This window comes from Symphalangus syndactylus, chromosome 6, assembly GCF_028878055.3.
Source record: "Symphalangus syndactylus isolate Jambi chromosome 6, NHGRI_mSymSyn1-v2.1_pri, whole genome shotgun sequence".
In the NCBI taxonomy this organism is placed as follows: Eukaryota; Metazoa; Chordata; class Mammalia; order Primates; family Hylobatidae; genus Symphalangus; species Symphalangus syndactylus.
Window position 1 is genome coordinate 97563459 of NC_072428.2, and position 13061 is coordinate 97576519.

Sequence of the window (13061 nt, forward strand, 5' to 3'; positions counted from 1 at the left end):
TTATTTACAATAGTCTTAAAGTAGAAATAACCTAAATGCTCATCAATAGGTGAATGTATAAAGATACTTCCATAAGTAATGACATAATAAAAGAGGAACAAATTATCAATGCACATAACGTGCAAGAATCTCAAAATAATTATGTTGAATGTATAAAGCCAGATATGAGAAAGAGCACACTGTATAACTCCAATTATATATAACCATGGAAATGCCAATTAATCTATAATGACAAAAAGTTGCTGCCTGTAATTTTTCTGAATTACAAAATAAAATTCTAGTTTTACTACTATAACACTCCAGCACAAGATTGTTTAAATTAAGTAAAATCATATAGATTTATACAAGTACAAACACAGTTTTGAGAAATTTTTGAGAAGCAGAAAGAATTACATATAGACTAGAGTGACTACCAAATTTTAATCAAACAGCAGTAACAGAATTCTATATGAAATACAATAAAAATTTAGTCCATTATTGAAAAATTATTCACATGAATAACCGAAATGAAATGCATTCAGTAAACTGGAAAACTATGGGAAGTAATAACACCAAAATACCCTAAGTCTAAATGTAGACAGTTAATTAGATGTAAGTCCACAATGCAAGATGGCAATAAAATAAAATAATAAAGTAGCCAATGTTATTGTGGATTGTTCGTAACAAGAGAATTTGTCAAAGAATATGAAAATAACATGACTGCATATAGAAACTAGAATAAAAGTAATACTTTACATTTGGTGTAAAACAAAAGCGTACAGAAATATGTATGGTAATTGATACATCATAAAAGAGGAAAGAGTAGACAGAAAAAGAGTAGGAGAAAAGAAAAGATGAAAGTATCTGCCAAGAAAATCAATTATTTAAAGCAGGGATCAGCATATTTTTTCTTTAAAGTGCAGTACAGCAAATAGTTTAGGCTTTGCACACTACATATGTTGTTTTTGTTTTTTTCCAACCATTTAAAAATATAAAAATAATTCTTAGCACTGGGGCAATATAAAAAACAGGCCTCGGGCTGTAGTTTACCAACCCATGATTTTGGGTGTTATGTAAGAGTTCAAATCAATTTCCATTCAAATTTAAGGATAAAATAAAAAAGACATGTTACACAACTAATATTAAGCTTTAGAGAAAAAAATTTAAATGATTAGTTTTAAAATATCCTTTTAAATTATAAAACGCTATGACGGTACATATTATGTAACTATTATTAATAACAATATATAATGTTATCTTTAAAAAGAAATTGTTGAAGAGTAACTTTTAAAATTATTATTTATACATGTCATAAAGTTTATTTAATTGAATACCAATGTACTCCACATCAGGTCTCCATTAAATCTAATGAAAGCTATACTGATGGGAACAAACAGATAAATATTTGGGGAAACAACAGCAAATTATCATTCGAAGGTCATAAAGGAAATACGAGTGCTCTTACTACAATCATTCTTTCAAGTTGTTTGCTGTGTGACAAGGAACAAGTTTTGAACAAGGGGGAAAAATTACTGAAACTCTAGTCAGTGGTAAAAACAATACTGGGACCAAATATACAAAGGAGTTTACACAGGCCCAAATGATGAGCTCTGTTGTATAATCCATGAGACAAGTCAGAAAAACAGCTAAATATATAAAAGCTGTACCTTTTAAAGCTAGGCAAATGGTGTTTGTTGGGTCATAAGGGAAGGAAAACATCCCAGAACAATTGCTTACTGCCTGCAGAACTACTATCGTTAACTACAAAAGGAATCACTGTGTTCAACTTTGGGAGGACCTTCTTTTTGAAGCTTAAGATAATGCTTAACTTCCATAGAGCCCACTGAACACAACGCATTTGAACTGGTATCCTTGCCATACCAGAAATAATTCAGAATTTTTAAATGCAAAAGTGAAAAGAGCTCATAATATCATAATTTCTTACTGTATACTATATAGATATTTATCTACTGAACTTCAATTCTACATTATTTTCTTAGAGAAGCTAGGTCTAGGTCTAGGTTCTCTAGAGCTGGCTTCTCTTAAGGTTGTCATGGTACTTTTGGCTGACAGTTAATAAGCACCAGGACCCTAGGCTTGACCAAGAAGGTCTTCTGCTTTAGGGAAAAGGCAAGCTCATGAATACTTAGTTACTATCACTAGCAACAATTACCACAGGGTCGAAATTATAGCCAGGTACTAAGCTCTGAAAGAAGTGAACACAGAAATCCTCTTTCCTGATGACCTCTAAAGACAAGTAAACACATTATCTTCCTCCACCTTGAACCTCCAGGAAATCTCATACTTGTTTACTGGGAAAGCTTCTAATTCATAAGGTAAAGTCATTTTCCTAATTAAAATGTCATCATTTTACTGTGGGGGACTGGTATCTATGGTGATGCAGGAACTGATCCAGATCACAATTTCTACCACCTATTTTTGAAAGCTAGTTAAAGCCTGACGTAATGGAGTCTGTTGTAATCCTGAAAAAATAAATAAATAAATAAGGTCCTCTTCCTTTCTTTGCGTGACTTCTGTCAGTGAAAGATTGTATGGTGAGTAGAAAAGAAAGAAATGGGAATCAGGAAGAGCTGCAGATGGATGGTATATCTAGTCGCATGCTGTAACAGACCGCCTATGGAGTTGAAAAATGTTTTTTCTAATATGATCATATCCTGTGGATCCCCAGAAGATGTGCTCTAAATCACCAGTCCTTCCAAATTTTTCCGAAGAAAGTGGTAGTGATATCACTATAAATCTTTCCCATACAGAAATAATAAGGCTTTCGTAAGGTCAGAAGTTTATTTATGTATTTTTCATGTAGAAAAAAATAATAGCTCCTCCATATCTAAAGAGTCATTTAGTTTATAAATCCGGAAATAGACATTTTGCAATATGATAGTATTTCATAATACTACAAAGCTATTTAAAACATACAAATAAATACAAAACACTTAGGCAATTAACTAGGAAAAAACAGTAGTGATGAAGGAGGTTATTTCCATATACTAAAATAATTTTGGCTTGGAAAGTAATGCTAAAAAAAGAAATTGCACTAACTTTCTTCTAATAAATAGTTGCTTCAGATAACAAAGGAATAGCTATTATATTAGTCTGTTCTGGCTGCTATAACAAAATACCATAGACTGGGCTTATAAACAAGAGAAATTTATTTCTTGCAGTTCTGGAGACCGGGAAGTCCAAGTTCAAGGTGCCACCAGTTTGGGTATCTGATAAGGGCTCATGTTCCTAGTTCACACAAAGACACCCTTTTTTTTTTTTTTTTTTTTTTTAATTATACTTTAAGTTCTGGGATACATGTGTAGAACGTGCAGGTTTGTTATATAGGTATACATGTGCCATGGTGGTTTGCCGCACCCATCAACCCCTCATCTACATTACATATTTCTCCTAATGGTATCCCTCCCCTAGCCCCGCAACCCTGACAGGCCCCTGTGTGTGATGTTCCCTTCCCTGACAAGAACACCTTTTTAATGGGATCCCACATGGCAAAAGGATAAGCAGCTCTCTCAGGCTCTGAGTAAAATGAGGGGTAGAAGGAGAGGGGAAGGTAGATACTAAGTGCAAGAAGTCTTTTATAGGGGCACTAATCCCATTCATGAGAGTCCCACCTTCATGACCTGTTTACCTCCCAAAGGCCGACCTCCAAATAACATAATCTTGGCGGTTAGGATTTCAACATAAGGAGAATTTGAGGAGGATGCATTTGGAACATAGCAGCCATAAAAATGAAGTGACAATTTATCTGCAAATTACAGTTAGGTGACTCTATTATTATTATTATTACTATTTTTATGATTTTAGTAAGGGCAGAATTCAATGAAGTAATAGAAACATCATCCATTTCTTTAACATGATTCAATAGAAAGTAACAATTTAGTTTTTAACAAAAGATCTCATTGAATTATCAGTCAATAACCAAAAATCTAAAAATCACTGAACACAATGAAGATGGAGAATTTTTAGTGTTATTAAATACTACTAATTTCACAACTGGTAAAGATAGCACTAACGACTCATGCTATTTTAAGTTTTACAATGAACTGATATTGAAAATGATGGGCATCAACTACATACTCAAAAAGAGAGGATCATCAACATTTTTGAGGAATCAAATTAATGTCAGAAATTATTAAATGTAACTGATAATATGATGTAATTTTTCAAAAGTTCCTCGTTTACTGAACATCTATTCAGGCTAAGAGCCTATAAACTAAGTGCGTAATCATTCATGAATGCAATAGTACTTCTAAGTTAAAATACTGTAATTCTATCTTTTAGTCTATATTTATAATAAACATTATACATTTATTTTAATCTTTGATACATGCGAGAATATAATTTGAGGATAAAATACATATAAGCTGTAGCATCTGTTCTAACAGGGAGCATATTCCAGGCATAAAAAGAGTACCAAGGCCCTAAAGAAGAAAGGAAAATGGGATGTGAACAACTAATAGGAAGCTTGTGAGTCTGAAAAGCAGAGAACACATGAGGAGAGTAGCATAAAATGTGCACATTTACATACTGATGAGAAGGAGACAGTATAAGGGAAATGAGGGATGGAAATGTCAACAAGATAAGGTTCTAAGAAAATAGAAAATAGGATCTAGAGCAGAGGTGGTGTGAGAGGACTCTCAGTCAAGCAGGAATTAAGGACATCTGCTCAGAGTAAAATGGGGGTATGGCAAGAGAAGATGGTTGATGGAAAGTAAAGAGAGTGTAAAAGAGTAATTTCAGAAGATGGAAAAAAAAAAAAAAAACAGTTGGCCAGAAAACAAAAATTCTGAGGAACACTGAAGGACCAGTTTAGATTAGTCATCAAATGGAGACTTCCTAAAAAAATTTTAATGCTATAAAAATTCCCTTTTCAATATAAATTGCTTCACAAATTGTCAAATAATTTTCAATATAATTATTTAATAGTGAGAATAAACTGCATGGTCTTACTAAAGAAGGGGGGAAGCAGGAGCTCCAGATCATGATTCTATTACTTGCCAGCTATGTAATCTTCAGTTAATTTCCTAACCTTTCCATCTCTTTGTTTCCTTAACCATACAGAAAGTGGATAATTACATCTTCTTTACAGATCTGTTATTGCAATTGAGATAAGAAATGTAAAGTGACTAACACAGAGCCTGACAAAGAACAGAGACTGAACAATGGTTCGTTTCATTCTTAATTCCTAAATTGCCTGCTGACACAGCTGGATGACATCTCTGTCTTGTTGCTCTCTGAGAAGAAAAGGCACTAGCTCCCAAACACAGGCTCTTTATACTACCAGAGCCTGCTTCCCAAGAAGCCTTATCTCAGTGACGTGATTATTAAGAGCTTAATCCTCTCAGCTCCACAAAATCCGAAACTTTACTTTGTGAGAAAGCCAGGTCTGAGGAAGACAGACACACACAATTAAACTCAGAAAGATGTTACAAACACAAATATCAATTTATACATAAGAAATACAGTAAATTTCACGAACTGAACCAGAATGTTAATATTGGCAGTTAATAAATTTTCTCCCTTTAGGAAAATTATACAGCAAGCTGCAACAGTCTGAATATTTGTGTCTTTCCTCCTCAATTCATATGTTGAAATCCTAACTGCCAAGGTGACAGTATTGGAAGGTGCGGCCTTTGGGAGGTGACTATGTCATGAGGGCAGGGCACCCATGAATGGGATTCATGCCCTTATAAAAGAAGCTTGAGAGTGCCTTTGCTCCTTCTACCACATGAGGACACATCGGGAGGACATCATTTGTGAATCAGAATGTTGGCCCTCAGTAGATACCCTATCTGCTGGCACCTCCAGCCTTCAGACTTCCCCAGCCTCCAGAACTGTGAAAAATAAATTTCTGTTTATAAGCCACCCAGTTTATGGTGTTTTGTTACAGCAGCCCAAATGGACTAACAGAGGAGCCAAATTATACTCAGAAGGTTACTTTATACATCTAAATAAGACAAATGAATTGGATAATATTAAGGGATAATGTATTTGATAAATCTTTTGCATAAATTTATATAGTCTGAACAGATAACAAAACTATCAATATTTAAGGAATACTAACTTCCTAAAAGTCTGTCAGTCTCTTAATTTTTAATATGAATTTAAAAACCAAAGAAAAGTCAAACTTGACAACTGGTAAAAATGTGCACAAGACAATAAAATATCTAATATATATTTATTTAGAAACTACTAGGCTAGAAAACACTTTCTTACTTTAAATATAAGAGAATTAAATTAAAAAACAAAAGCCTTTAAAAGTAACCATTCCTTTTTGACATGTTAAATTTATCCATCCCTATTGAAGATAATATTTTGGTTTTAAAAACATTGGTACTGTTTCCTTTCTAGAATTACTTGGTTTGAGTCCCATGACTCTAAAATATAGTAAAATTTTAAGAACTGCATAAAGATATAAACAAATGTGTACATCAAAAACATTTCATAGATACAAAATTTTAGGTAGTATATATACATAAGGTTTCCCATTAGATTAATACAAAATTGTCATACATGTGTGCTTGTGACATTGCACTCTCTGAAATATAAATTGCCATCTTTCTCACAACTAAACAAACTATGCTAATATCAATTTTCTGTAGAAATATTCATCTTTATTCAAGGTTGACTTGGAGTTCCTTAAGTATTTCTTTGAGAAGTAATTATCAAAGAATTTGATAATTTGAGCAATCATCCTTCAAAAGAAACATTAGGGCCGGGCACGGTGGCTCACGCCTGTAATCCCAGCACTTTGGGAGGCAGAGGCGGGTGGATCATCTGAGGTCAGGAGTTTGAGACCAGTCTGGCCAACATGGCGAAACCCCGTCTCTACTAAAAATACAAAAATTAGCTGGGTGTGGTGGCACGTGCCTGTAATCCCAGCTATTCGGGAGGCTGAGGTGGGAGAATCACTTGAACCCAGGAGTCAGAGGTTTCAGTGAGCTGAGATCGCGCCATTGCACTCCAACTTGGGCAACAAGCGCAAAACTCCGTCTCAAAAAAAGAGAAAGAAACATTAAGACCATCATCATCATCTAGTGTCTTATCCAATTATTTAATACTTAACAAATACTTACTGAGCAATTCAAAGAATGGGAAAACAGAGATAAAAGACATAGTACTAGGTCTTAATGAACGTCAATCCAGTGAGTACATCAAAACATATATATATACTATAACAAGTGTGATAAATAAAATGCTCAAATATAATAAGTAAGATTATTAAGCATCTTCTTATTTTTTTTTTCAAAGGTGCTATTATAACCCTAAATAGAGGTTCTAAAACCACCCACAAGAATCAGGAAAGGCTATTTGGAGAAGTTAAGGAGGACAAAGTTGGGTAAAGAATGAATACAAAACAAATAGCCAGGTAAATTTGACCAGTAACTGTGTTCAAAGAATATTTAACATTAAATGCAAACCACAGAGGCTGAACAAACCTGTTATTTTCAGGGAAACAAGGGACAGCCGTAAGTGTCATTTGGGGATGTAGCAAGATGGTAAAAAGCAAATGGGGTTACAGTTTGAGAGTTATAAAGAGTAAAGTTGTTGAAGAATTTTAAGTAGTAAACGGACATGACTAGATATGCCTTATATTAAGATCACTGTGGAAGGAGTATGAATGTTAAATGGAAATCAGACACTAATAGAAGACTAATATAGTAATCAGGATGAGAAAGCTAAGGTATGAAACAAGAATACAGAAACAATCAGAGTAGAACAGGAGTCAACAAACTATGCTCGTGGGACAAATCCGGTTCATTGCTTGTTTTTGCTAATAAAGTGTTAATGGAACACAACCACGCTCATTCATTTACATATTGTCTGTGGCTGTTTTCCTGCCTCAAAAGCAGAGTTCAGTAGTTATAACTGAAACTAAATGGCCTATAAAATCTAAACTATTTACTATCAGTCTCTTCGCAAAAAGTGTGCTGGTCCTTAAATGAGCTGATTTCCAAGTTTCCCAGTTGAATAGTGGTGCTCCACAGCAGCTAACAAACACAGGAGAAGATATATTTGACAACTCTGTTTTTTAATATTCTGAGTTACAGAGTCTTTATGATGGTCTCTTGGAACAATGTGGATGGTCTCTTGGAACAATGTGGATGATACTAAGAATGAGTTTGCTCAATATACATTCTGGCTTCCTTTTAGTATGTGTTTGCTGTAAAAGGGTCCAGATATGATAATGTTCCGTTAACTATAAGAACTTGTTTGACATTTAGATGGCAGAGGCTGTACTTTTCCTACTTCTGTTGTTTTCCCTGCCAAGCTTGGTCATAGAGGTGTTTGGATTTCTTCTATCAGCTCTAATGGGGCCTGATGTATAGTCCCTAGCATTACGAGTGCCAAAAGGCAGAACACGGGACATTCATTTTGCTGATCTAGATCTTGTCAGAGGAAATATGGCTCTGAAGCTACCAAATGCAATGAAGTTTATATAAAACACCAGCGGGCAGTTTCCTGACATGGAGGAAGCAATACCTGCCCAACTTGCCCAATTCTGCACAGTTCAGTAGTTCTGAAAGGCTCAGATTATGGTCTTTTTCTTGAGCCCTCCCAACCATATCCTATAATAAACCGCTATCTACTAAAACTTGCTAAAGTAAGTTCTGTTCTCTATAAGCAAACTTTAACCAATACAAGCATCCTGCAGGCAGGGCAGGAAACTATAAAGATTTGGTGTTTACAAAAGAGATCTTGGAAGCAGATTGAGATTTTAAAGTTATGGGAATATATGAGATCATCAAGGAAAAGCACTTACAATAAAAAGTGGTCACACAGAGAGAACACAAAGATTAAGGAAGTAAGCAGAAATTGTTACAATTATGAAGAAACCAAAAAGCAATGTCAAGGAAAAAAAAACAAAGAAAACAGGAGAGACTGAGATAAAGAAATGAAGAGAAGAAAGGTTGTCAAGAAGTTGAAATGGTTACCAATGTAAAAAATTTGAGAAAAGAAAAAAAAAAGTCCTTTGGGAAACTGGGAGGTCATCCAGTAGTCAATAAATCTACTTTCAGAAGATGTCATGTTAGAAGCCACAACAGTGCAGACTGAGGACTATATGAGAAGTCAAGAAAAGGAGACAGTAAAAGCAGCTTATTCTTCCAAATAGTTTGACTATGAAGTAAACAGACTAGGAAATAGTTACATAATAAGATATAACTAAGTAAACGGTTAAAATTGAAGAATCCGTTTTCCTTTTAAGTGAGAGAAATTCTAGTATCTTTGTTTGCTGCTAATAAAAAGGAAAAGGTTGAAGATTCAGGTAAGCCAAAAAGCAAAGTAAAGAAGCAGGGCAGAAAGGATGGTGTGGAATTAGCCTTAAATAGGAAGGTTAGAGATCTGATGGAGTTGTGTCCTTAAGAATGAACTTCGCATGAAGTCAAAAACACGCATGCCTTGTGACCTTGATTTTCCTTGTAAGGAGTGTGACAAGATGATCTCATGACAATGAGAGAGAAGAGACTGGAGGATTACAGTGAATAAAGAAAATCTGAACCAACCATCTGTGAAATGGAAGAGGAAACTGGACATAATAATAAATAATAAAAAACTAATTGAAGCCCAGCTGCATCTCAGAATCATAAATTTTAGTTATATCAATCTTACAGTTGTCTGTTTTGTTTTGTTTGTTTTGTTTTTGTTTTTTAAGAGCAATGAAAACACTAGGCATAGAAGTGAAATAGGGATAAATGTTGCATGGTCCACAGATGGCATTTTGCTGTGCAGGAGTAGTAGAAAGGCAAGGGTGAAGTAATTTGAGGGTATCATCAAGGGGAATGGTTCTTGGTACCAGATCTACTGAATCAGAAATTCTGGGTTTTGGGCTCAGCTGTCTTCTGTGTTTTAACCAGTCCTCCCATCAATTCTGATGCATGGTGAAGTTTGAGAATCATTAGGTGAATAGTTGAAGAGACACATCTTTGATCAATTTAATATAAAAAAATAAGTAGAGCCAGAGAAGGGGACAGACATGAGGTTGACAGAGTAGAAAACCATCGAGTAGTAAAGGCATTTCTGCTGTAGATGAGTTAACAGACTGATGGGTTTGTTTTGTTTTGTTTTTGAGATGGAGTTTTGCTCTTGTTGCCCAGGCTGCAGTGTGATGGCAAGATCTTGGCTCATTGCAACCTCCGGCTCCCGGGTTTAAGCAATTCTCCTGCCTCAACTTCCTGAGTCACTGGGATTATAGGAGTGTGCCACAACACCTGGCTAATTTTGTATTTTTAGTAGAGAGGGGGTTTCTGCATGTTGGTTAGGCTGGTCTCGAACTCCCAACCTTAGGTGATCTGCCTGCCTTGGCCTCCCAAAGTGCTGGGATTACAGGCGTAAGCCACCGTGCCTGGCCAAGAGATTGATGTTTTAGGTTAATAAAAGAATTATGAGTTATAACAGGAATAAGGGAGCGGGAGGGCAGAAAAAACAGGAATCTACAGTCAAAGGAAGAGACACTGGAGACTTAGACCAAATGATACTAATGACAATATTCAACGTTGATAAGAAGGGAAAGATATTGAAATAGGATGGAAGGGAAGGGCACTAGACTCAAGTTTGGGCTGGTAGATGTCAAACTACTGTGAGCCCAACGTATGAGAATAACCAACTCCATAGGTATTGGTAACATACAGGATGATGGGATTTAGAATGGAGAGAAAACAGTACTGCTGAAGTCCTAGATGGTAGACACAAAAGGATTAGGAGATGAAAACAACCATATGAGGAACAGGACAATATGTTATAGAAAATAAATTCCCTGCATAAATTCCCAAAGAAGGCACAATTCATACAGGATGGAGGGCTACAGAGTCAAACCCAGAGGCCACTTCTTAGGAAGGCAACTGCCCTTTCTTGTTTTGAAATTCAGGGCAAAATGTTTGATTAATAGAGTTATCGTTCCTTCTCTTTTGAGGATCTAAAAAAAGGTATCTTCTCTTATTTAATGTAGAGAAATACTCTATTTTTTTAAAACAGTGTAACAGTTTCATCCTTATAGGGAGACCTAGAGTTAAAACATAATTGACCAAACAACTAAAAGTAATCTCTAATGTTAGAAGTTAGAATAATAATTATCTTTGGGGAAGCCAGAAGAGAGTGAAAATTGTGAGAGAGGGAAAGGAAACTCGAGGAGTACTGGTAATGTCCTATTTCTGACCTGGGTTTTGATTTCACAGGTATGTTCACACTGTGGAATTCATTCTATATGAAAGTTTATGATTTCTCCACTTTTCATTTTGTATATGATATTCAATTTTAAAAGAAAAAGTGCCTGATTCAGTTATATTTTTAAAATTACAACTATTTAGGAATCAAAAGTCAAATAAGTACCTTCCTGATTTAGAGGCTAAAGAATAGCACATTAATAACACTGTTTCTGTCCAATATAAATGCACAAAATGAAATTGCTGATTTAGAGAATATGAAAAACTCTAATTATTAATAATTATATTGGGGCCCAATACAAATGGAGAAAATATCTCGGTATAATACAAGGGTAGATCTAAGACCTAATTCTAAGTTGTTGAATCTAATACATCAATACCTTTGAATTTCTTCCAATTCAGAAAATTAAGCATCAGGAAAATGATACCTTAGGAGAAATGTCAAGTCAAAAATTTTTAAAATTATGGCATAACGATTAAGAGTGCAAAGTTCTGGGACTAGAGTGATTAAAATTTGAATCCAAACTAAATAATTTACTAGCTATGTGATTTTCAACAACTTAAGTTCTGTTTCTTCAACTGCAAAATAAAATTAACAATAATACCAATCTTACTCGGTTGTTGAAAGGCTTAAATGAGGAACCGTGCTTTAGACAAAGCAGGCATGGTCAGCTAGTTATCTATCTATAAATGCACATCATAAAAAATACATTTCATGTTATATACATTATACATTAGAAACATTAGGTCTATTTTTAAATTAAAATATATTTTATAAAATATAAAATATAGGTCTATTTTTAAATTAAAATATATTTTATAAAATATAAAATATAAAAAACATATATTAAAATTTCCCTTAACGATGACCTATTCTCTGATTTAAATTGTAGACATACTTTCTCAGTGATATATTACTATAAGACATATATTACTTTTTTGAACTCAAAGTCAAATGTTCACCTGTATTATGACACATTTTTCATATTAAAAAACAGTCTTATTTTTATTACCTGAGTCTCCAAACCCTGCTCTAGTAGGCGCTTAGCTTGATTTTCCACTTCAAGTCGGGCTCTTGCAATAAAAAGTAGATCATTTTCTATCACTTCTATTCCAGAAAGATCTATTCCTTGAGAAAGATAATCTGTTTAAAACAAAAACATACACATTTAAATATTTCAATACTGAATAAATATCAAGGTATCAAAATACGTATAACTTCTCAAAAAAAAAAACAAAAAAGGCTATTAAACAGGGTTGCCATTCAAAATCCATATTTTAAAAAATATAGTTTCCCAAATATTTTCTATTTAATAAGTAATTTATGCTGGAGTTAAATGCTCCAAATAAGACAGATTTGGTAAGGCAAGAATAGAAATGATGATTATTACAAGTTTAAGGAAACGTCAAGAGATCACATTTAAAAGTGTCAAATTTAGTATTTTAAAGTAAATGAATATTCTCACATTTTCAGAAAATTCTCCAGATACAAGTATAGTTTTTTTGCTGATGTTTTTTTTTTTTTTTTTAAGAGATAGGGGAGTCTCAGTACACTGCCCAGGCTGGAGTGTAGTGGCTTGTCACACATGTGATTATAGTTCACTATAGTCTCGAACTCCTGGGCTCAAGCAGTCCTCCCACCTCAGCCTCCCAAGTAGCTGGTACTATCAGTACCTGAAATCACGCCCAACTATTTTCTTTTTTTTTAAGAGACAGGGTCTCACTATGTTGTTCAGGCTGGTCTCAAACTCCTGGCCTCAAGTGATCCTCCCATCTTGACCTCCTGAGCAGCTGGGCCCCAGTATTTTTAAAAGCAAAAAAGTGGCCTTCATCACATTATATAACCACCACCAGCTTCCACCTCCCCAGTTATCCAAACCATATTCACGATCACTCACC

At 34.5% G+C, this 13061-nt stretch overlaps 1 protein-coding gene across 8 annotated transcripts in view; it reads right to left on the minus strand.

Annotated features, from left to right (window-relative positions):
• COG5 (component of oligomeric golgi complex 5) overlaps window positions 1–13061 on the minus strand; it is a 373684-nt gene that overhangs the window by 215638 nt on the left and 144985 nt on the right. For 6 of the 8 annotated variants that reach the window (XM_055283612.1, XM_055283613.1, XM_055283611.1 and 3 more), the window contains exon 7: window positions 12176–12306. The exons of the other annotated variants lie outside the window; for them this stretch is intronic. In XM_055283612.1, coding sequence (XP_055139587.1) covers window positions 12176–12306 — 131 coding nt within the window. The remainder of the gene's footprint in view (window positions 1–12175; window positions 12307–13061) is intronic. 8 annotated transcript variants of the gene reach the window in all.